General features: G+C 35.1%; 1 protein-coding gene and 1 pseudogene across 1 annotated transcript; both read right to left on the reverse strand.

The window, feature by feature from the left end:
* Positions 1-79: 79 nt before the first annotated feature.
* LOC143570587 (wall-associated receptor kinase 2-like) lies at positions 80-6,728 on the reverse strand (annotated as a pseudogene).
* Positions 6,729-9,230: 2,502 nt separating this feature from the next.
* On the reverse strand, positions 9,231-9,989 carry LOC143570591 (wall-associated receptor kinase 17-like). The gene has a single exon (XM_077056209.1). It carries the CDS (start codon positions 9,987-9,989, stop codon positions 9,231-9,233), a length of 759 nt encoding a protein of 252 aa, XP_076912324.1.
* Between the last annotated feature and the right edge of the window lie 16,303 nt (positions 9,990-26,292).

The raw sequence follows: 26,292 nt of genomic DNA on the forward strand, positions 1-26,292 counted from the left end.
TACTAATCCTACTCAAACTAAACATAAACTTAGCATACTTGAATTTTATACTTTCTAGACTAGATAAACTTGCAAATAAACTAAAACAATAAGTCTAAACATTCAAACTAATGTTTGGATAAATATAAAACTAAAACACTTTCACTTAGCCCATTCAATTTTCTTTTTAACCCATTTCATAAGATTCACCTTCTTGCACACACACTCTCCTACTGTGTAAATTGTGAGGCTTGGATTTTGTAAAACAAAGAGGGTTGAAAGTTGCCTTAACATACAACACAATAATTTTACATCATTGGTTCAAAAGACATACGGTAAATGAAATATTTTACAAGCATATAGAATTATAACACACGTTACACGCTTAAGTCTTACACTTGGGGTCTATAAATTATACATACCAGAGATGACATATATTCGAATATAAAGTAACAGCATCATGAAATAGTATGCGAAAAGGGGTTCCAATTATTCCCATAACAATATTTAACGTGGACTTTGTACATGGAGCATCATGTCTTTCATTCCCATACTGTTCGAATTGTATTCTCCAAACGTATTGCTATTACCAATGAGAGGAATTTCATAAAGGTTATGTTCTTCGCTTTCAATCATTAAGCCACTTGCTTTGGTATACTTTTCTTCATAAATCCAAGGATGAGATTTGCTAGATTTTCTCAATGCTTCAAGCTCTTTGGCCACATCTTTCATGCTAGGTCTACTCCCACCTACTTGGTTAAGGCATCTACAAACCAGGTCACATGTTGCCTTTAACTGCTCATCAGTTGCTTCCATTACCACTTAATGGTCAAGAATCTCAATCAACCGATTTTCCTTCTTCGCCTTTAGAAAATATGTTACAAGATTTGTATCCTGAAAACCTCTTTTTGGGTCAATAGTTTTTTTCCTGTTAAGAGTTCTGCAAGAACCACTCCAAAGCTATAAACATCGCTCCTGTCTGTAAGATGACCGGTATGAAAATACTCCGGATCCAAGTATCCGATGGTCCCTTGAACTAGTGTAGTGACTTGATCATGACCCAATGGGATTAACCTTGAGGCTCCAAAATCGGCAATTTTGGCGGTGTAATTGTCATCCAACAATATGTTGGTTGATTTAACATCTCTATGGATGATTGACATTCTAGCATCAGTGTGAAGATAAGCAAGTGCACCGGCCGATTCATGTGCTATCCTTAAACGATTGTCCCATGACAATCTCCCTTTCCCACCTGTTCTATTATGAATGTGGCTATGAAGAGTATCATTAGAAATAAATTCATATGCTAACAAAGGGATATCGGTTTCTAGACAACATCCCAAAAGTTGCACCACATTTTGGTGATTAATTTGTGCTAGAATTACCATTTCATTTATAAATTGATCTCTTTGTCCTTGGTCCAGCCTGAGAGACTTTTTGATTGCTATTATTCGCGTATCAGGTAAAGTTCCTTTGTACACAGTGCCATTACCTCCTCTTCCAAGAATATTATTTTCCGCATAATTGTTGGTCACATCTTCTAGCTCTTTAAATTGAAAAATTTTCATGAAACTAGAGCCTGTGGTTTTAAGTTTATCTTCCAAAAGTTTACCTCCATTTTGCTCAAAGAACTTTTCTCTTAGCTTAGTTAGCTTTCTTTGCTTAACCACTAAGTACAATACGGATAATCCAATCAATAATGTGATGAAACCAAGCCCCAAACCTGTTAGTGATTAGAAAGTAATACCAAGATAATCCGTCAAACATGTTGTTGATAAAGGTGTTATACTTTGCCAAGTTGCTTGACATTGGTAAATATTTGAGGCCCAAGGTAGCTAGGAGGCCAAATAGTATTTACTTTCAGGTGTATTAAGTTATGAAATATTCATGAAGTGCATGTGTTTTTATGAGGGTTTATAATCTCTTTTAGTAGTTTTGTAGTTTAGCATTCTTCATGATGTATGCATTATGTAACTTGGTTGTGTATAAAATATAAATACTCTAGTCACTACAACTGTTAGCACTTATATATATATATACATACATATATATATATATACATACATATATATATATATATATACATATATATATATATACATATATATATATATATATATATATATATATATATATATATATATATAAATAACAAAACTATTTTTAAAAAATCATTTATGTGTTTATTTAACAAGTTAGGATAAGTGCTGTTAGCACTTATATATATATATACATACATATATATATATATATATGTTAGCACTTATATATATATACATACATATATATATATATATATATATATATGTTTTTTTGGGGGTGGAGGGGGGGGGTGGCGGATATCTTGACGACATGTTGTTTGGCATAGGTTCACCTATCCCGACATTTCGTCGGCATAACCCTAATTCACCTGCCCCGACGACATGTTGTTTGGATAGAGATCGTTGGTAATACTTCGCCTCGTTGACATAGGTTCACCTATCCCGAACAGACGACACGTCGTCGGTAAAAAAATAACAAAACTATTTTTAAAAAATCATTTATGTGTTTATTAAAGGAAAAAAGATTTAATAAAAGAAAAAATAAAAACGTATCCTGACGACATATCGTCGGGAAAGAAATTACACAAAACATTTTTTTAAAACGTAATAAAAATAAAAAGATTTAATAAACAAAAAGTTAAACCATGTCGTCAGTATAAGAAATCGAATAGAATATTCGTTTAATCGGTATAATTAACTAAACGAATAAAATATTCGTTTATTCTATACCTACTGCATGTCGTAGGTATATAGGGTCTACATGCATGCATGCATACATACATACATACATAAAAAAGAACAAGTCAGAATAAAAAGACAATATTTCATAAAGATTGTAAAAACTGATATAGACCATTGGATAAAGTATACATGTACTGGTAGGATAGTATTAAAATTTTTTAATTTTAGAATTGTTATCTGTATTAATGAAGATTCCTATTTAAATTTTAATGTTTCATTTAAGTTTTATTATCTTATCTTTTATCATTATTTTAATGGATCTACATCTTGTTTTAACCAAACGTCCTGCAAAATTGCCGAAAAATTTATTAAAGTTTAAAGGTGTAATCAAAAGATCTGCATATGGTAATTGACGGGCTCTTTAAATAGATATATATTGGAGTAAAAGGTGTTGGGAAATGTGAATAATATTGGATGAGGGGTAAAAAATGTGTTATTGTTTTGATGATGTATGATTTCTTTAGACACTCATCTTCATAGAAAATGTGTAAAAATGTGTTTAAGTGTCCTGTGATGATGTATGAATTGTGTGTGTGTGTTTTTTTTCATTTGAAGTTTCATGAATATTGATTAGCATGCTAGTTTACCAAGTTTATTTTATCCTAATGTTTTATATAGTTTCTTAAGAAAGTAGAAATAGGAAATATGAATACCTAATGATAAGTGAAGCACGTTGACCGGTACATGTCTACAACCATCTTTAACCTTTGCATCGTCGGAATAGCCTGCTTTACATTTGCACGAATAATTCCCAATTGTATTGACACATGTCCCATAACATGGAAACCTCTTCACATCATTACATTCGTTGATATCTATAAACATAATAATACATATAGATTTACTGTAAAATAACTAAATCAATGATATCACGATTAATCACGGTACTAATCAAATTACTTGTGAAATATTGAATAGCAGTTAATAAAAAACTTAAATCTATTCGAGATTAAACGAGCTTGAGTCAAAACTAGAACATATTTAATGAGCAAACTCAAGTTACGTACACTGAAATTTATCAAGCTTTTGAGCCTAAGGAAACTAAACTAAACTAAACTAATTTAAATTAATAAGCTAACCGAAATAACATATTAGATCATAAATATTATTTTATACATATAAGTATGTAAAAGAACAAAATATTTTATTAAGTCATGCTATACATGTAAACATAATAATCATAAAATATAATATAATAATGTGAAACCGAATAAACCCGGGTTTATAAAAGTACCTACATGTAGACTGTGAAATGACGAGAACTTGAATACTATTAAATTAAACGAGACAAAATTTGATCTTTGTGACTTTGATCGAGCTCGGGGCTAGAATGCCACATTCATCAAATCGTATATAAAAAATAATTTGAGGGTTCAATGTGCATCCCTTATCATATATTTATTTTAATGTGGTTGTGGGTGTAAAAGACACTATCTAATTGGACTTATTAATGTATACATGGAATCGGATTTGAAAGATTTTTAAAAGTAAACAGATTCTATATATAAATATGTGATTTGCTTAAGATATATGAATGCGAAAAAGATTCCATTATAAATGCTATGAGCTTTGTTGTTTTTCGGTAAGGCTATGCGTAGCGGGGCTACACAGATGGGCAAGAACCCTCCCCCCCTCTTCCTGGGCAATAAGAAGGGCGACGGGGTTTGAGTAATTTGTGTGTTTTATGTAATATTTATAAAATATAGTTTGTGTTGTGTAATTTATGTAGCTTGTGCACGTAGTACAAGTAATTGTTATTTTATTTAATTTTGTGATTGAGTAATTAATATAATTTGGGTATTTTGTGTAATTAGTGAAGATGTGGTTGGGTAATTTATGTTGGTGTATTGTGTTAGTAATTTGGGTAATTTATGTAGTTAGTTTAAGTTATTATTGAGAAAATTCCCAAAACAACCCTTTTTAGAGATAGAAAATCAAAATAGCCAAATTATTTCTTAAAATCCGGAAATCGTCCTCCAAATATCGCCGGGGACGCCACATTGGGAATCGATCCGACGATTTGAATCTTGCTATCTCCGTCCAAATTTTAAGTAATCTTGTATTCCCCGACCAATTTTTAGGAAATCCCGTCCGCTTTATTCATTTTTTGAGAACATTTTTCTGTCATTTTCTTTTTCGACGAGCACAAATCAAAGCCAATGGACGGATTTTATTGGGCTTTGATTTTCGCTTGCTTCAAAATCGAACGGAGTGTGTGTGTGTGTGGTGGTGGGGTGGGGGGAGGGGGGGTTCAAGGCTACATTGGGTTAGTCTAAAGCTTTATCATACTTATTAGTTCAAATATCAACAATTTCAGTGTACTTATTTTTTTTATAAGGCCGGCCAACTTACTACCGATATGTAGACAATAGTTTTATTTTATCAGCAATTAGTGCAATTAACCTATCATAATACGAATAAACCGTAATCATGTCACATCAGCAGCAAGTAGAACTTCACCATCTCCAATAGTTAGTAACTCTCATTTGACCAAGTGAATGGAAAATTAAATTCATATTTGCCTAGCTACCTGGTAAAAAACTTGATGTAAATATGCGAGTGTCTACTTTTTAACATTTATTTCTTTTCTTTAATATATTGTAATAAAAAGTAAATGGTCTAGCTAGCTACCCATGCAATTGAAAATTAGTTATTCCCTTTGTCTAATTGGTGTATAATTAGATCACATCATGCTGGTAATAACATCATTGAATATCTGCACATATTGGTATTTATTAATTTTAAGAGAAAGACAGACATGAGTATGATTGAACATATACCATGCACCTCTAGTTCTATGAATATGAATGATATTTTTAAATGACTTAACTAGTTTTTGCTACTTTAATAAGGGCAAGTTTAATTTGCATTCTAATTCGATGTAAACAATACTCTTTAACGAATGAGTAGCTCTGGTGAACTCATCCATTTAAGATCGAGAAATCTAATGCTGCTTCTCGGAAGCATGGCATACGTACTCAAAGCGATATTATTTAACGTACCTTGGCAGCCAGGAGATAAGTATGGATTTCCTTCATAACCTTCTCTACATACACAGCGGTATCCACCAGACATCTTTGTAGTGTCAACACACATGCTATTTGAGTACTTGCATGCAAAATCACCGGTTCCGTTGGCTTGAACACAGCTCAGATTACCAATAGCCCAGTCTAGCACTAACGGGACACTAGATTCAATCCTATCTTTGACGGAAGTGCCATTTATATCAGTTGCGACTAAATCAGTAACACCGTTAAACTTGAATACGTTCTGGTCACCAACAAAGACATATGTACAAGGAGCAAAGGACTGTATAGCACTCATCTCTTCTGGATACACCATGTTTTGGACTCCTAAGTCGTAGTAGTGTATGTCTTGGGGAATAGATGATTGGCAACAACCAATTCCTGAGCAGTCGCCAACAACAGTCTCATTTGGTGTTGAGCAATAGGCCTCACAAGCGGTAGACACGTTCAACCTAACTGGTGTTGATGAGGTCAGCCAACCATCGCTATTACAACCCAGGACTACGAACTTATTTACTTGGGATAAGGTGTATGGCCCGGTGGAATAATTGGCCAAGCTAATGGATGATGTTGAAGAGCCATTTAGAAAAGAGCAATTGCTTGTAACTTCATTGGAAGTGCGGAGCGTAGAGTCAGATATTAGTTTGATGGAGGTGTAACTTGTTTTAGTAAAAGAAGCCTTAGGAGGGTGTAACGATTTGTTGCAGTGGATATCGAACCCCTTGCCTATAGAACAATTTGAGCCGATGCCAATGCCGAAAGGGTAGGGAACAATCAAGTCCCCGCATTGGCTTTCGCAGCCTGGCTTTGCTAAGTTGGTTGAGTTGATGAGGTTGTAGGTTTCATTATTAGATGTTGTAACGGCGAACGTTAGAAATAGAGCCAGCATTAGAACAAGGAGTTTCATGGCTGCCTCTAATTTGTGGTGGCATCTTAGTGTGGATATTTATGTGAGTAGTTAGTGGAACTTTATAAACATCACAACTGGAAGAAGAAGAAGATGCATATCCATTTTTCTTTCATTTTATATCAACTGCTACTATTTTTATTATTATGGTTACTATATATTATCAAGTAAACGGTCTTTACCAACCTTTGAGGGTTAAAGCTGTAATCTAGATGGCAACAATGTGTCAAGTTTGTAATAAGTCGTTAATCCACATTAATTATAGAGAGATCCATATAAATTTACCTTAACTTGCCTGAAATATGGTAAAAAAACAGAAACATTAATCATTTATATGCTGATTTACATTGAACTTAATTAGACTTGTGATTTGCATAGTCAGTGTACGTACAAATTTCAGTTTCGAAAGTGAAACAACAAGTTTTGCTTAGATATGCTAATTTTTCAATCATACAAACGCAGTTTGTAAATATCTTTAAATATGTGCACTCACATTGATTGTATTAAGCATCAAGATTTTGGTATTGAACGTTATTATAAATTAAATAATATCTTTATGTAGGTTGCAATTTTATTTGTATGTTACCCACATAAGATCTTATATGTAGGTTGCAATATATTTGTGTTCGATCGTTTTCTGTGACCATAAAAGTAAAATATGTAGTAGTAATCAGAGTCACCATGGGTGGATATAAAGATACGTGGTGTTTAGACATTCTTATTCTTGATGTTTTTGTTAATTTTTATTATGGATTTTGGATTTTAATAATCCATTTTAGCATATTGACCGTTAATAATCCAACTTAAGATATTTTTTACATTAATTTCAACTTCACTCTATTAGCCCCAATTGGCCACTTTCTTAATAGGAACTAACCTTGTTAGTTTAGAGCAAAATATGTCGTTTCTTCGAGTTGAGAGAGACAAATGAAAAATGAAATTTAAATTAAAACTCACCACCATGGCCGCCGCCGCCGCCGCCACCACCACCAACACCCCCAATTCCACCATGACCGCCACTGCCACCACTGCGACCGCCGCCACCGTCACCACGGCCACCGCCGCCACCACCACCTATTTATGATGGGAGGGTTTGAAATAGTCTATTGGATTTTAATAATCCAAACTTTGGTCTTTCGGTCGGCAATAATAATATAAATTTTCAAACATGCAGAGTTGGCGGTGGCCGCGCTCATGGTGGTGGCGGCAACATTGGTGGTGATGGCGGTCGGTGGCGGCGGTCGCGGTGTCGGCAATGATGCCGGCGGTGGCTGTGGTGGCGAAAGTGGGGTGGTGGAGCGGCGGCCATGGTGGTAAGATATTAAGTTAAATTACATTTTTCATTTTTCTCTCTCAACTTGAAGAAATTATATAGCTTGCTCTAAAACTAACCAAGTTAGTTTTTGTTAAGAAAAAACTGAGAAGATGTCAATAAAGTGAAGGTTATAATTACACTATAACAAGCCAAAGACTTAGTGCAATTTAAGAGTATTGCTTGCACATCATAGAAGATTGAGCTTAATTAAAATTGACTCTTTTATGTTTATTATAGCTCTTGGCACGTTAATTACATAGCCCTAATTATATATTTATACTAAAATAAACCATACTAATCCTACTTGAACAAAACATAAACTTAACATATACTCGAACTCAAACTCCTACTTTCAAGACTAGATAAATTTGCAAATAAACTAAACCGATAAGTCTAAATAATCAAACTAAACACTTTAAAACACTTTAAATATAAAACTAACACACTTTTACTTAGCCCATACAACTTTCTTTTTTAACATGTTTCGAGATAATTAACATCTAATAAGATTCACCTTCTTACACATACTCTCCTAGTCTCCTACTAGGTATATTGTGAGGCCGAATTTTGTAAAAAAGAAAAAAAAAGGTTGAAGTTCTTAAAATACAACACAATAATTTATACATCATTGGTTCAAAAATATAGTAAATGAAATACTAATCATATAAAATTATAACACACATTACACGTGTAAAGTCTTACACTTGGGGTCTATAAATTATACATACTATAGATATGACATATATTCGAATATAAAGTAGCAGAATCATGAAATAGTATGCGAAAAGGGGTCCAATTATTCCCATAACAATATTTAACGTGGACTTTGTACATGGAGCATCATGTCTTTCATTCCCAGGCTGCTTGAACTGTAATCTCCAAACGTATTGCTATTACCAATGAGAGGAACTTCATAAAGGTTATGCTCTTCGCTTTCAATCATTAAGCCACTTGCTTTGGTATACTTTTCTTCATAAATCCAAGGATGAGATTTGCTAGATTTTCTCAATGTTTCAAGCTCTTTGGCCACATCTTTCATGCTAGGTCTACTCCCACCTACTTGGTTAAGGCATCTAAAAACCAGATCACATGTTGCCTTTAACTGCTCATCAGTTGCTTCCATTACCAATTGATGGTCAAGGATCTCAAGCAACCGATTTTCCTTCTTCGCCTTTAGAAAATATGTTGCAAGATTTGTATCCTGAAAACCTCTTTTTGGGTCAATAGTTTTTTTTTCTTGTTAAGAGTTCTGCAAGAACCACTCCAAAGCTATAAACATCGCTCCTGTCTGTAAGATGACCGGTATGAAAATACTCCGGATCCAAGTATCCGATGGTCCCTTGAACTAGTGTAGTGACTTGATCATGACCCAATGGGATTAACCTTGAGGCTCCAAAATCGGCAATTTTGGCGGTGTAATTGTCATCCAACAATATGTTGGTTGATTTAACATCTCTATGGATGATTGACATTCTAGCATCAGTGTGAAGATAAGCAAGTGCACCGGCCGATTCATGTGCTATCCTTATACGATTGTCCCATGACAATCTCCCTTTCCCACCTGTTCTATTATGAATGTGGCTATGAAGAGTATCATTAGAAATAAATTCATATGCTAACAAAGGGATATCGGTTTCTAGACAACATCCCAAAAGTTGCACCACATTTTGGTGATTAATTTGTGCTAGAATTACCATTTCATTTATAAATTGATCTCTTTGTCCTTGGTCCAGCCTGAGAGACTTTTTGATTGCTATTATTCGCGTATCAGGTAAAGTTCCTTTGTACACAGTGCCATTACCTCCTCTGCCAAGAATATTATCTTCCGCGTAATTGTTGGTCGCTTCTTCTAGCTCTTTAACTTGAAAAATTTTCATGAAACTAGAGCCTGTTGTTTTAAGTTTTTCTTCCAACAGTTTACCTCCATTTTTCTCAATGAATTTTTCCCTTAGTTTATTTAGCTTAATTTTCTTGACCATTACGTACAACACTGATAATCCAATCAATAATGCGATGAAACCAAGCCCCTCACCTGTTTGTGATTCGAGGATAATACCAAGATAATGCGTCAGACATGTTAATAAAGGTGTTATAGTTAGCTAAAGTTGCTTGAATTTGGTTAATAGTATTTACTTTCAGGTGTATTAAGTTGTGAAGAACTCATGAAGTGCGTTTTTATATTAGTGGATAAATGTTGGTAATTTCATACTTTTGAGTCACAAGTCGGAAATTGAGGGAACAATGTTGACAAGCAGTCGTAGTTGGTTATATTTCATTATTACAACATATTTTCAAATTGTATTGTAATTAAAATAGGTAATGTCTTGGCTAGCAAGTTAAGGTTAATCTATATAAAATAAGTTATGGTTAGACATTATAAAACATATGATATGAAATTGAGTTATGGTTCATCAAGAGAAACACATATTATTTGTAATAATGGTTTTTGACTTATATGTTCTCTATAATGTATTGAGAGTTATACAATAATCGTTTGTGTGAGTTTTATGTTTTGGTGAGTCATATATATATATATATATATATATATATATATCAATTCATTCTTCAATTAGGTTTAGCACATCAAAGAAGGATTCATCTTCCGGTTGCATCCTCTAGCCACATCTCGCATATACAGCTGCAGCTCACATCCCCTGTGCGGTTCTTCCGGTGTGCCGTTTAGTTGGTCAATTTTTCTATCTAGATCAAGGGTAGTTTGTTCACTGTTTGTTTGTTTAGTTTAAGCCACTATTTAGGTGGATAATGTTAAACTTTCACAAGTGGATCAACAATCACAACCAAAGAGAAACAGGAGGTTTTGCTCAACAAGTGACTCTTTGTTTTACTAACTCGACAAACGAAAAACACAAAACAAAAACCACACACAAATAAACCATGTATGTGGGGTATATATATACCCATACAATTTGACTCCTAATCAAACTAGGATTTTGGCTACTGCCTTATCACAAAACCAAAAAGATAGGACAAAACTAATTAACTTAAACATAAACTAATAAATAAGATAATGATAACAATTAATTTAATCATTATCCCGATCTCCTCCAAGCCACCCCATGAGATCAAAACCGAACCGCCCTTGAACGTCAAGCAAATATTTTTACGTTTAACAGATAATACTATTTGTGTTTGACAAACCTCGATTATGGTTGATGAACGCATATATCCTAGTCGTTTATGGTTGATGAGCGCATATATCCTAAAGTGTATGATGAACACATATACCTATGCAATGTTGTTGTTGGGAAACAAAACATTGTTTGGGGCAAATTCAGTCGGGTTTGGTTTTGGATACATTATTTATATCATACGTGTACATAATAAAAATATGTTTGTTTTCTATCTTAAACCTGTGAGCGCACTAGCTATTTATAGTAAAAATTTTAAGCATGTTATTCAGGAAAATTTATCTAAGGGAAAAATATATATGCATACTTGTTGAAGACTTTGTTTTTAAATTAATTTCTAAATGGTTCTCTTACTATTTGCATGTGTTTTTGTCAATTAGAACGTAAAGATTATGCTAGCCTTAATTGAAATTAATGGCAAGTTTATCAATTTTTGTTTAGTATTATTAGTACTATTATTTTATATAGCCCTGCTTGCGGTGCGCACATATGATGTATATATGTGTGAACCCTCGGGTGGGCAAAAGTGAAATTGCACTAATTTTAACGTAATTTTACTAATCTCGTGAAAATAACGTTAAAAGTGACGGACGGTTAATCAGACATCATGTAGTGGCGTTGATAGCTGAAAGATAAGGGTACATGCACCGATCAGCCGGTGTCCCGATGATTGAGTGCTATGTGCCTTATGTCCAAGGCTTGATGCAAAACTACTATCGAGCCGGGGGTCTCACCGGAAGCAGCCTCTCTATCCCTATGGGGTAGAGGTAAGGCTGCCTACATCTTACCCTCCTCAGACCCTACCATAGCTTTGCTATTGGTGGGATATACTGAGTACGATGATGATGATGATGATGATGATGATGAGTACTATTATTTTATAGTTTCTAACAAAACTAGAAATAAAAAATACGAATACCTAATGATACGTGAAACACGTTGACCGGTGTCTACAACCATCTTCAGCCTTTGCATCACCGGAATAGCCTGCTTTACATTTGCATGTGTAATTCCTGATTGTATTGACACAGGTCCCGTAACATGAAAACCTCTTCACATCACTACATTCGTTGAATCTATAAACAAAGTAGTACATATGACGTTTATTGTAGAATACCTAAATAAATATTATAAAGAGCACTAACATATATCTATCATTAATATATATAATGCATCAAAGAGGGTCAAATTAAGACGTCATCTTTAAATAATTTACAAAAATTAATGCATTGTGTACAAGACTAGGGACATAATTTACAAAAATTAATGCATTGTGTACAAGACTAGGGACAAAAATGTAATTGTAACATAAAAATCTCACGTGGATATTCAGTTCTTCAAAATAGTCACAAGTTTCATCCCTTAAAGTTACAACTTTGGTCCTTTGTCTTTTACTTATTTATTATTTTATTTTCACTTTTAACCCAACTACCTCCACGATTTTTAAACGATCATAACTTTTTCGTACGTTAATATTTTTTAAAATAAATGGCATCATAAAAACGTGCATTTAATTATCTTTAATTTGAGTATGATATTGCTATAGTTTTTGAAGTAAAAAAAATTATGCAAAAGTGTTTGCGGTTTGCTTTTGATGGCTTTAAATTAAATCATGAGCCAACTTTACCCATTTTTTGTTGTCGTCAAAAACCGAAAGCAAACTATTTCTAATTAAAACCCAACTAAACCGAACCATTACCAACGATTAGGTTCAGATATAGTTTATACTTCAATAGAAAAAACTTGAGTTTAAAATTTAAAATAAGAATTACAAATCTGCATATACCTTCACTTCAAACTAAGCATCAACTAATACATTATTAAAAGAATCATACTATAAATAAATATAACTTTGGTCACATAAATAATAAACCTTATTAGAATAAATGGAAGGCGAAATCATAATAAGAACAAAGACTATAAAAAACCATATTGGAAATTTGACTAAATTTAAGTTGTAATACACGAGTTTGCTCGTATTTAAATAAAACCTTGGTTAACTATATTTTAACTATGTCTAATATGCATTATATCTAATGCTAAATAAGTAAAGAATTAACATTTCAATATGTATGGTTAGCTCTGGTTTCAACCGTGAAACAAAACTGGTGAACAGTCTCACAGTTTCAAACAAAATAATAAACATCCAAAAGTTTGTTACATGATTATCAAAGTATGTGTTTCCAGTTTCTTGCTGCATCGCACGAGCATTTTTCTAGTAGCACTAAACAAATAATCTAGGAAATTATGTAGAGTAGATTTAGAGTATAAAGAGCACTAAAAAGATAATTAAGACAATGGTTTAGGAGTTAATTTAGAGTATCTGTGGGTTTGCCGTTAAGAAAAAAAAATTGTTTAATTTTAATGGTTAAAACAAAAGGGGCGGCAACATATATGGCTCTTAAAGCTAGATTAAACACACCAAAAACTAAAGCATATTTATAAGTAGGCGAACTCTATTATAAATATATATTATTATGGTTATCAACACCTAAAATAGATTGACTTCCTCTACAAGTTTTTCTCTCTTATATATACTATATTGCATCTCATTGTAATACAAACATAATTAATGAAATTTCATTTTTCTCCCTACATCTCTCTTTCACATGCTTGGCTATTAGGCTTGTTTTATAACACGTTATCAGCACGAGTTCGCTCGTTATTCTTTGAGCCTTTGATCCGGTTTCACTTTGCCTCATGAAAAACCAGCAAGCAAACAAAGAAGAACATATGACGCCGTTGCACGGTCCGATCCCAATGCAACCCCGACAATATCAATGATTTGTGAGGAAACCAATTTTCCTCACGTTCATGCGTGACCTGGACTTCTATGTACTAATTTAAATTGGAAGTTTATTATTCCAATTTAAGTTTAAGTATTTTACTAATTTGAAACACTGGTTCTTCTGAGTTTACATGTTCCGATGGGTATATCTGGTCCTGGTAAACCCGTGGCGCTACTTACAACTATGAAGACCCATAAAGATCAAATAAGGATGTGTGAACCACAGACTGTTATCAAAATCCGGCAATGCCCAATGTCGACGCTTGTTGTTATCATTTAAGGTAACTTCGATTTTATTTCATGAAGCATAATTGTATTTATGTGCAACTTGATATTGGGTCTTAGAATTAATCGCCTAGAGTATAATTGGGGAAGACCGATCTGATTTGTGTGTTAAACGAATCAATCAACCGAATAAAGCACCGGTGCAAATCTGTGCGAATTGTCAGTGAAATTAGCGGTGGATTATGGGAAACAAAACAGACTATTTAAATATGTTTTCAACACCCTATTAAAAGTTACCTACAATATTTTAACAAGGGAAAATTATTGATTTATTGATTTAGTTCTCTTACCGTGATTTCATTATATTGAAGTTGATTCTTACTTTAAAACATAATATATATACATATATCCATCGAATAGTGTTTTTAGTTCTTTTGTATTAACAGTTTTGAGTGTGGTAAAAGAATTGAGCCAAGTAAAGGTGTATTAACTAATATTCATGATTATGACTAGAAAAAAATATCATGGAAAACATATTGATATGTGATGATCATATAAATTAGCCTTTTTGTCGACCGGTTTTTTCTACGTGTGTTTACAAGTCGGACAAATAGTTTTGTTGTACACCAAAAACCCATTAACTGATTATTATGGCTGATTTAAAAACAAAAGTTTTATTTGTATTATATAAATATGGTTTTAGTAAAACATATATATGGTCATAGGAAGACTCCTGAAGATGAATTATTTGCGGAAAATTTTGTAAATTGTTAAAAAGATCTACAAAATAATCGATTTAATTACTTGATATTTTGAACGATGATTTGGTGACTTGATAAATTTGAATCTTATACTTATATAATTTTATTTAGATAATAACTGTGAAGATATGTTGTCTAAATAATTATTTTTAGAATGTCGTTTTAGTGTTAAGAAGCTAAACCTCAAATTTGATCAACTTTTTCTAGTCCAATTTATGGGTCCGATTAAATATTTATCATTAAAACTCTTTCAAGAAACCAATAAAGATGTTTTATTTAGTTTCTAACACGTATGGATGGGTATGCTCTATTTTAAAGGGACTTGTGCATATGTTTTTTGTTAAATTAATTTGTAAGTTACTTGATTTGTTTCTTTTATTTGCCCCTTGCATCCATCAATAAAATATGAGGAACAATATTTTAATAAACTTTATTATAACCCGTTTTATCGTTTTATATAGTGATATATTTATGCATCATGTATTCATGTATAATTTGCTATAGTGTTTATTATATGCACGGTCAAATTAATGTTATGGTATATTATTACTATCATGAACGAGTATAAACATGCTTAGATATGACACTCAAAGTTTCACACTCACTAAATCTCATTATTGAAGGTTATAAATAATTAGCATGATAAATCTTTGTATGACTCATTCATGTAATTACTTCTTAGTACTTGTTATATGAAGAGAAGATTATTATAAGGAAACACAAGATTAAGACCATTATTCATTTGTCAAACCTCAAATATGCTCATGAAGTAGCATATCATTAAAACGTATGAAGGGTTTGAAGTGATTTTGTATCTATGTCCGAGAAAATTATGAATAAACCATGAAAAGAGTTTGGTTTGATATCATTCCCCAAAGTGAATGTGAATACGCACTAATTGTTGCGATCATGGACATAATAGAAAATTTGTAACAATGATTAAATTAATAATGAGATCGACTATCGAAATTATAATGTTGGTCATGCTAATAATGAGATCCCCCACCACATGTGGTAAAGAGATTGATCATATATGAGAACAAAATCCGGAAATACAAAAGTGAAATCAAATGATCGTTTGAAATGATAATACAATGTTCAATCATATTTACAATCTTGTACTAAAGAAGCATTGATATATATACGATCATAAACCTAAAGTTTATGGATCATGAGTATCTTATGGCGTGACCGGTTAGACCACACCGAGTCAATGATGTGAAATTTATTGAGGAACCAAAAGATTCTTCATTATACATGTAATATTGCTCTCAATTGAAGTCATTTATTTACCAACTGAAGGAGGGTGTGAATCCCTAAATGTTATGGAATTGAGAAAAGGATACACATATCCTAACATGATACCATTTAGTGTTTTGAAAATCGATGCATCGTCTAAATGGTTATCAAGATCGCAACTGCATGTTTGCATGATCTATGGCTTAGATAATAAGATAGAAAACATCTTATTCCATATTTGTATATTTACATTCAGTTATAATAATGAATTTGGTTTCCAAGTTAATAATGATCATTGGAATAAGTGTTGAACTTCATAACAGATTATGTTCTTACATAAACTGTTTTGTTAAAGACGATTACTCAACGCCTATAATTGGTTGCAAAGACAATTATCACGAGAGCAAATGTTCATGTTTGTATTTGAGTACATGTGATTTTACATGTTTTAAAAGTAATCCACATCAAGCCAACAAGTTATGATACTTCCTTCTCATTGTAATTGGTTTTTGGTCAGTATCCAAGTATTTCTCATCTAATGTGTGCCATATACTAAAATTAATCCACCACAAGACACAAAGATGAGACCACAAAGGAAATTGGGAATTTATGTCGATATCTATGAGCCGTTAATGTGATATTTGTTTATAGCTCATTAGTTTTTACTTCAGTGAATCAACATTCCCAACATTAAGGGGAGGCATAAAGCAGTTGGAAAACGGATTTAGTTGGAATGAATTATCATTTATCCTCAAACTAAATTATATGAACTAAAAGTTCAAAGGATAATTCATGTATAAAGATTAGCCAATCAATTACCGGACGATTCACTGACCAAAAGAGAGTGTCTAACTAGGACACCTATATGAACTGCTAATGCTCCAATTAATAAATGTCCCGGAAAGACAAACACATATTCATAATAAATCTAACGCACGCGTGTAGCGTGGTAGACTGATCGGTTCCAAAGGTAAAATTTCTTCGAAAATTGGAGCAAATAATGAAGATGGTCAAGTCGAGGTGCAGTAAAGGGTCTCTTGAATGAGATTAGACATGATGGTTCTTGAAGAACCTTAGGTACTTGAAAACAAAGAGATCTCAATAAACTATATTGTGTCATGTCTACAAATATATATGGAATCGAAATAAAGTCGACGTCACTATACTTTTATATATATGTATAATTAGCGCTAGAAATGATGATGATGAGGATCAAGATTCTAAATCTGCCTATAAAAATGATTGGCCAAAGTGGAAAGACGCACACAAGGCAGAGTTGATGTAACACCCGTTAATTTCCTTCTCGTTATCCCAGTTCGCTAAATCACTTAATTTTCCTCTCAAGTTGCCATGTTCTTTGATTTGGAGGGGCTATTGTATAAAATTGGATTTTAGATATGAATAATTCTGGTTGAATCATCCAACCACTCCACATGCCCTTGTCTTCACTTGCTCTCCATCCTTTCCTCCCTACCTAATCGACCATTCAGCGAAAAGAACAACTCCCCCATGACAACAACACATCCACTCATCATGTTCCCCAATGCTTCACTCATTCTTTTTCTTTCTTAAATTGAACGGCCATCAAAGATGTAACTCACACCTGCAATCATCTTGTTTACAGCCAGGGGGTGGGCATAAAACTTATATTGAAGGTAAGTTCTATATTTTCCCAGGGCTATTACACCATAATCCATCTTTATGACTCACGTACTGATCATAAACTGCTTGTTTTAGTCTTACCTTGTGGCTGCCCGTTTGAGCAGTTTCGGAACTGAGGTGATTGAGGTTTTCACTCCACAATCTTCCTAGGTATGTCTAGTATAACATACTTTAAGATTATGTCTGTTGAGGTTTGTTTGATTGGTCAACTAGTTGTAGATTGAAAACTAATATTCGGTTGACTAGTTTATGAACTGTGATGTCTAGCGCGTTATTTGAGGGAACTAACAACCAATTCAAATGTTATAGTTTCGGTATGATTAATGGACCGTAAGAAATTGATTTTAAAGGTGATGGGACTGAATTGGTTTTCGGTTACTCAAACGGGTCGGTACAACGTGAATTCGCGTTTATTGAATAGTTGGTGCTTTGTACTTGCGAGTTACCGACCCATTTGACTCGTGTAGCGTCGTGTGGACTTGTTGAATATGAATTCATCATATTGGGTCCACATGGGGCTGAGTTGGATATTAATAGCCTAACCAACTCTTAAACGCGCGTGTTAGTATCACATACTGCTTCCGGGGGCAAATTGGGAATTCTTTGTTCCCGGGAGTATCTAAGAGTCGTGTGGGTATAAGTAAGACCCGGGAGCTGTTATGAATGAGATTGATGAGGTCGAGGCCTTAGGTACTCGAGCCGTGTTTAGGGTTTGTGACAAAGCCGTGTAATTCAAAAGTGCTAACACGACTTAGAATGTAATGAAAAAAATTATAATCAAACTTTAAAATTAATCAGCATGTGGTATGGAGTACTAGAGATATAAAAATTAACATATGTAAAATTAATCGACATATGTTAACACAGGATTTACGAAGGCGAATAGACGTGAATTGGGCCGGTTTTGGTTACGTTTGTTACTATACCGAAATTACCGAAACTAAAACAAAAAACACCGATCGATAATACCGGGCGTTACAACGACGAGTAGACGTGAATTGCCCGGGCGGTACGGAGGCGAGTAGACGTGGACTGGGCCGATATCGTTTAAGTTTGTTACTGTACCGAAACTAACGGTCGGTACCGGGTGTTATGACAGCGAGTAGACGTGAATTAGGTCGGTCCCGGTTACCGAAACTAAATGTAAAATAATCACTATATAAATATCAAAGTTAATACATGGTTCATTTAAGTTGATTATAGTCTTTATTTTACTATTTAAATTTGAATAAAATTAATGGTGCATGAAGACAAACTAATGGTGTAAAGAATTCTAGTAGCAATGAAAGTGAGTACTACATCAACAACATGTTGTACAATCTATAATGCCAACAAACCTTTCAAATTGTTATATACCAGGTAAGGAAAGCCCATGCAGCCTTAAGGAAGAAACCATAACATCAAGATTCATATACCTAATATAAGTAATTATAAAGCAACGCATAAACAAAAAAGTGTAGAACGCATAAACCAAGTGCCCACTAAAATTATTCAAAGAAATCCAACAGCAGATGAAGTCAATAGCATGTGATAGCTGCTACAGTCGCAACCCAAAAGAAATGCCATTAACAAAAGTTTCAACAACATTAACTGTAACAAACGTAAACAAACAGAAGGCATGTCAGCTATCACGCTAAGATACAACTGGATACAACAGGTAATTCCAAAAAAGAGCAAAACGCATGTATAGTAACCAAATTTTTGATGTCAAAAGCATGTTTACAAAAGGCCAATGTCAATTGTCATACTCAAAATGTGATATGTTTTTCTTTGCTTTAACTTTAAACATATATGTTTTTATTTATGATTTTTATTACAATTGACGACATGCCTAAAAAAAGATCTTACGATCAGTAACATAATTAAATGGTGCTAATTTTGATTATTGGTTGCTTAATATACTACCATAGTACCATATATGGATGAAACACTTATACATAAAACATAAAGCAACACATGGACTATGCACCAAAAGATATTTTGATTAAGGATGAGCTCGTTAATTGATATCGATCACGAAATTCGGAAATATTTTGTACCGAAATGTTGGGTGCAGTACCTGTATTTCGTATAAAGTTTTGGAAATACCGGTACCGTAATGAACCGTACCGGTCCTGAAAACTCAAAACTTGGTATCGATTCGGTACTATACCGGTTACCAACCGATACCCGTACCGTAAGCGCTCGTCCCTAATTACGATACACAAAACATCAAACACAACGTAATTTGAAAATACTTTATGTAATCAAAGAAATCATCAATTAAAACTACACCTGATTTAATGTTATAAAGCATTTGATATCTGATTTTTGTACCCATACAGTGGGGTGATTTAAAAGCTTTCTTTTATAAACGACATTTATGTGGCCAATCTAGAAGTATTGTTTAACAAATATCAACATTATATTTCTCTGTTTTTATATGTAAAATAGTTTTTTTAGATTTCCTGACGTTTAGTGTCATAAAGTAAAAACCATGTCGTATAGTTATGAAAACAACAATAAGCAGATACGTTCGTTAAAGAAATCCCCCCTTTTCAAAGATAACAAATACCAAAAGCAACAACCTAAAAAAGCCCACTTTGAATGATGAAAAACATAAATGATACAGTTTGTTTATAACGAAAAAGCCACTAACCATTTCATCAAACAACTTATGAACAAAGCCAAAATAAAAGAAGCGTTTACCAGTAACAGAAGGGTAGGAAATAATGAGCCGGCTAACGATTCTGTGAAACAGTTAACAATCCATCAGGAAGAGAAACAAATGAAAGAAAAAAAATTAGGCATAATACAATTAGAAATTGTCAAAGTGTACGGTACCAGCAATACCACAAACGCGCGAATAACCATGGTTCCGATGTCTGCAAAAAAAAGAATGCAAATCGATTAATCATGTAAGACGATAGTGATAAGTTAACTAAGAATTACCTGCAAGAGAGGTTGATCGATTGAATCCAACTACGACAAGGTACAATTGCTGAAGAAATATATAGGTAAATAGAGGAGAGGGAGGCGGTGTAAACCAAGCAAAATATCTCTGGCACATAATATGATAGTGGAAGAAGCACGTAACGTCTTATGGTCAAGAAGGTGACCATGTGGTGGTGGAAGAAGCATGTAACCATGTGTAATAAAACTAAAAAAGGTGTTGACTGAAAAAAATATTAACAAATTGTACAAATTGATTAGCAAAGTGTGCAACTCATTAAGCATAATAAATGGTACCAAAAACATTGCATAAAGTACATAAAAAGATGCACGAAACCAAGTGAATAGTAAAGATAGGAGAGACCATATCTCAAAATTGTAATATATATAATAACAGCTTTATCAGAATATATTTACTATTAGGCCTACTTACTACTGATACTCGGTCATTAATATGCAGTCAATAGTTTTCTTTTATCAACATGCAAACGTTATCATGTCACATCAGCAGCAAGTAGAAACTTGAGGCCAGGTCTCCTTTTTTTACCTTTTGTTATTTTTGTATGACTTGTAAGATATATATATATATATATAATTAGTAACTCTTTTCACAACTTCATCTGACACTCTCAAAGTTAATGGAAAATAAAATTCATATTTGTCTAGCAACCCATTTTTTTAATATCACAACATGGCGTTAATTAGCCGAAAGAAAAACGAACTAGTGTGTATTATGTACCTAACTTTTTACGTTTTACTTTCTTTAATGTCGTAATAAAAAGTAAATGGTCTAGCTAGCTAACTACCCAATGGAAAATTAATTATTCCCTTTGTCTAATCGGTGTAACGTCTTAACAATTATATTTTGTATAAGATTACATCATGCATGGTTAAAACAACATTGAATAACCGGACATAATGCTGACCTGATCATCTGATCAGGTTATTCATCGATCATTATGTCCCGTTATTCAATGAATATGATTAAACATACATACCATAGCAGCCAGGAGACAAGTATGGATTTCCTTGATAACCTTGTTTGTATTCGCAGCGGTACCCACCAGACCTCCTTGTAGAGTCAACACACATGCTGTTTGAGTATTGGCATGCAAAGTCACGGGTTCGGTTGGCTAGAGCACAGCTCAAATTACCAATAGCCCACTCAAGAACTATATCCACACTAGATTCAATCCTATCTTTGATGGAAGTGACGTCGATATCAGTTGCGGTTAAATCACTAATATCATTAAACTTGAATGCTTTCTCCTCACCAACAAAGGCATATGTACAAGGAGCAAAGGACTGTGTCTCACTCACGTTTGTTGAATACACCATGTTATTGACAAATACGTCATAGTAGTTTATGTCTTGGGGAATGGGTGATTGGCAACAACCACTTCCTGAGCACTCGCTGTAACACCCCGACCAAAGGCGGATTATACATCGGGGCGCCACATATTGCTTCATTACTCGCGACACTAGTGGTGTCAATATTTATTTATACACATTTTATCGCGCACAGCGCAGCGGGGAAAATAAAGAACATAAATCAAACATAAATCAATATATTATAAATTATAACATTCGAACAACATTAACTTGTCCTGATACATTTTAATTCTAAGTCCAAAAGTAAAAACGTCCTACGTGTCCACAAGCTCCAAAACAGCTACTGCAAACCTGAACATGTGTTAAAATAAACGTCAAACACTTGCGTGTTGGTGAGAAATCAAGTTTAATACAATACATAGATAATCATAAATCTGCGCGCAACACGTGTATGTCTAGAGTTTAACAAGGGTGTAATCAGATTGTGATCAAGCCTAAGATAGTTCATAGATCATAGTTCAATCCATGCTCCCAATTGAGCATAAAAACGAGAAAACATCTGTGCAAGTGTAAACAAAGAAAACCGTAAACGATAGGTCTCCCGTGTTCATCTAATGGTACCAACGGAACTGCGGAATAGGCCGAACAAAGCGGTTAATGATACACACATACAAATAAACAGCCAAGTAAACGTCCTCAACACATGGGATACTGCGCGACTAAAGTTCATAAACAAGTTTAAGACTCTAAGTTTTGTACAAACACATGAACATCCCAAAACATTAAAACTAAAAAAAGGGATTAGGTACGAGATTACTCACTTGATAAAGATGCGATGATAGATAAAGCAAGAACCAACTTTAAACAAGCACAAGTTAACCTATAAATAAGATTATTGTTTTAATGATTTGTTTTAAGTCTTGATTATAAGTTAGCATAATTAATAAGTAAATTATTATATATATATATATATACATTACCGGAAAAGCAGGGCAGAACGGAGGAAGACGGAGGCAGAGAGGGAGGCGGCAGGAGGACAACGGCAGAGAGCAAAAAGGGAGGAAGAGATAATAAGTGTAGTGTGTGAAGTGTTAAGAAAATAGTACTATGTATAGGCAAACCCTAGGGGACACAAACCCTAGAAAAGATCTCCAAAAGTAAAAGATTCCAAAAGCAAAAGATATGGAAAGATATGGCAGCTGCAGGGGGCAAAGGAAAAGCTGACAGGGAACAGTAAAAAGCATGGGCGGGTCAGATAAAGGTACTGGTCAAGCATGGAAAAAGCAGATCTCAAAAGATTATGTCAGTCACTTTATCTGCCAACCAATGGGGTTGGCGCGCATGCTGCGCCGAAAGTAACTTTTCAGACATAAAGCAGATTAGGTCAACAGCTCAAAAGATAAGACAACTCAAAAGCAACGGCTAGCTTAAACAGAAGAAAACTCAAAGGGTTTAACGCGAGAAGGCTAAGGCGCGAAGGCAGACACAGAAGGTCAAGAGAGCGCGAGCGCGAAGGCAGACAAAAACAACCTTAACGCGTCGCGGAAAGAACTATATTTCCATGCGCACTGCGGGAAGAACCATATTTCTTAGCGCGCCGCGGGAGGAACTAAGATTCCTAGCGCGCTGCGGGAAGAACTATAATTCTTCGCGCGTCGAGGGAACTACAAATCCTTAGCGCGTCGCGGGAAGCGTTCGTCTCGCGTATCGCAGGAACAGATGGTCTTCACGCAGGCTTCCTTGTAAGGAGTCTGGCGCGTGAAGCTGCGCAGACAACCTTAGGCGGGAAGGAACAAAGGACAAGCAAAGAGTTTTCTAAGAGGGAAACAAGGCGTAAGGGCGGGACGGCGACAAGAGGGAAAAGAAGGCGGAAAGAGAGGAGAGGGACGGGACAGCGGGAAGGAAACGAAAGGCGGGAAGGAAAATACATTAAAAATAAAGTATAAATACTAAATCATAAAAGAAAGAGATCGGGTCAGAGAAACGGGTACCTGGGTCGGGTCGGATCAGGGCAGATGTCACAGTCTCCCCTACTTTAAGAAATTTCGTCCCGAAATTTATCTCGAAGTAGGTTGCGCAGAGAACAGGTGCGGGTACTTGATCTTCATTTGATCTTCCCTTTCCCATGTAAACTCGGCTCCGCGCTTGGACTCCCAGCGAACTTTCACGATAGGGATACGACTGCGCTTGGTTTGCTTAACCTCGCGATCCATAATCTCAACAGGCTTCTCAACGAAATGCATAGTTTCATCAACTTGAACTTCATCAAGTGGAATGTGAAGGTTCTCGTCAGCTAAACACTTCTTGAGATTGGATACATGGAACGTTGGATGCACATTACTGAGCGCGGGCGGCAGGTCAAGTCTGTAGGCAACTTTTCCCACACGCGCGAGAATCTTGAATGGTCCAACATATCGAGGAGCAAGCTTACCCTTCTTCCCAAAGCGGACAACACCTTTCCAAGGCGACACTTTGAGGAGAACAAGATCACCAACTTGAAATTCGAGAGGCTTTCGCCTACGATCTGCGTAACTCTTCTGTCGGCTTCTGGCAGTCAGCAAATGATCACGGATCTTGGCGATTTTATCGGTTGTCTCTTGAACAAGTTCGGGTCCTGTGATTTGAGTTTCACCCACTTCGCTCCAACAAATCGGGGAGCGGCACTTACGACCGTAAAGTGCTTCAAATGGGGCCATACCAATACTGGAATGATAGCTGTTATTATAAGAGAACTCGATCAAAGGCAGGTGTGAATCCCAATTACCTCCAAAATCAAGAACACAAGATCGGAGCATATCCTCAAGAGTTTGAATAGTTCGCTCAGACTGACCGTCAGTCTGAGGATGATACGCCGTACTCATGTCCAAGCGAGTTCCTAGCGCAGATTGGAGGGATTTCCAAAAGCGAGATATAAAACGGCCATCGCGATCGGATATGATGCTCAAAGGAGTACCATGGCGGCAGACAATTTCCTTGACATAAAGCTGCGCGAGATGCTCAACACGGTAGTTTTCACGAATGGGCAGAAAGTGAGCAGATTTAGTCAATCGATCCACTATTACCCAAATGCTATCATGTTTGCTTGCTGTCAAAGGTAACTTGGTAATAAAGTCCATCGCTACACATTCCCATTTCCACGTAGGAATTTCTGGTTGTTCGAGCAAACCAGATGGGCGTTGGTGTTCAGCTTTTACTTTAGAACAAGTCAGACATTTAGCTACGAACACAGCAATATCCTTTTTCATACCGGGCCACCAATAAGTAATGCGCAAATCCTTGTACATCTTATCAGCGCCAGGATGAATTGAATATCGAGATTTATGCGCTTCACTCAGGATATCAGCGCGAAGATTCTCATCAAAGGGAATCCAGATGCGATTGAGATAGTAGAGAATTCCACTCAGATTAGGGACAAAATGCGCTTCCGCGCCACACGCTAACTCGGCGCGAAGGTTACCATTACTGATGGATGCGCGCTGCGCGTCACGAATACGCGATTCAAGGTTGCTTTGAATCGGCGCGAAGTGAAGCTGGGTGCGCGGTAAGATACAGTTAAGTTGGCAGGGTTTTCGGCTGAGCGCATCGGCTACCACATTAGCCTTACCAGGATGATACCGGATCTCACAATCGTAATCGCTGATGAGTTCGTTCCATCGGCGTTGCCTCATGTTAAGTTCCTTTTGATCAAAGATATGCTGAAGGCTTTTATGGTCAGTGTAGAGGATGCACTTAGTACCATAAAGGTAGTGTCTCCAGATCTTCAAGGCAAAAACTACTGCACCAAGCTCGAGGTCGTGAGTTGTATAATTCTTTTCGTGAACCTTGAGTTGCCTTGATGCGTAAGCGATAACCTTGCCTCGTTGCATAAGAACACAACCGAGACCTTGGTTGGATGCATCGCAATACACGACAAAATCATCATTACCCTCAGGTAGTGCAAGAACAGGAGCTTCACACAACAAACGCTTGAGCGTTAGAAAGGCTTCTTCTTGCTTCGAGCCCCAAATATACGGTTTACCTTTGTGCGTCAGAGCTGTTAAAGGCAAAGCGATCTTCGAGAAGTTCGAAATGAAGCGCCGGTAATAACCAGCTAAGCCCAGAAAGGAACGGATCTCAGAAGGAGAGGATGGCGTAATCCAGTTCTTGATTGCTTCAATCTTGGATGGGTCGACATGAATACCCATCTTGTTAACAA

Source organism: Bidens hawaiensis, unplaced genomic scaffold (assembly GCF_021521415.1).
Source record: "Bidens hawaiensis isolate Kalapana, Puna unplaced genomic scaffold, B.hawaiensis_p1.1 tig00025010_1, whole genome shotgun sequence".
Taxonomy (NCBI): Eukaryota; Viridiplantae; Streptophyta; class Magnoliopsida; order Asterales; family Asteraceae; genus Bidens; species Bidens hawaiensis.

Excerpts from the sequence above, each read along its gene's own strand:
- LOC143570591 (XM_077056209.1), bottom strand. The coding sequence starts at position 9,989 with ATGGTCAAGAAAATTAAGCTAAATAAACTAAGGGAAAAATTCATTGAG.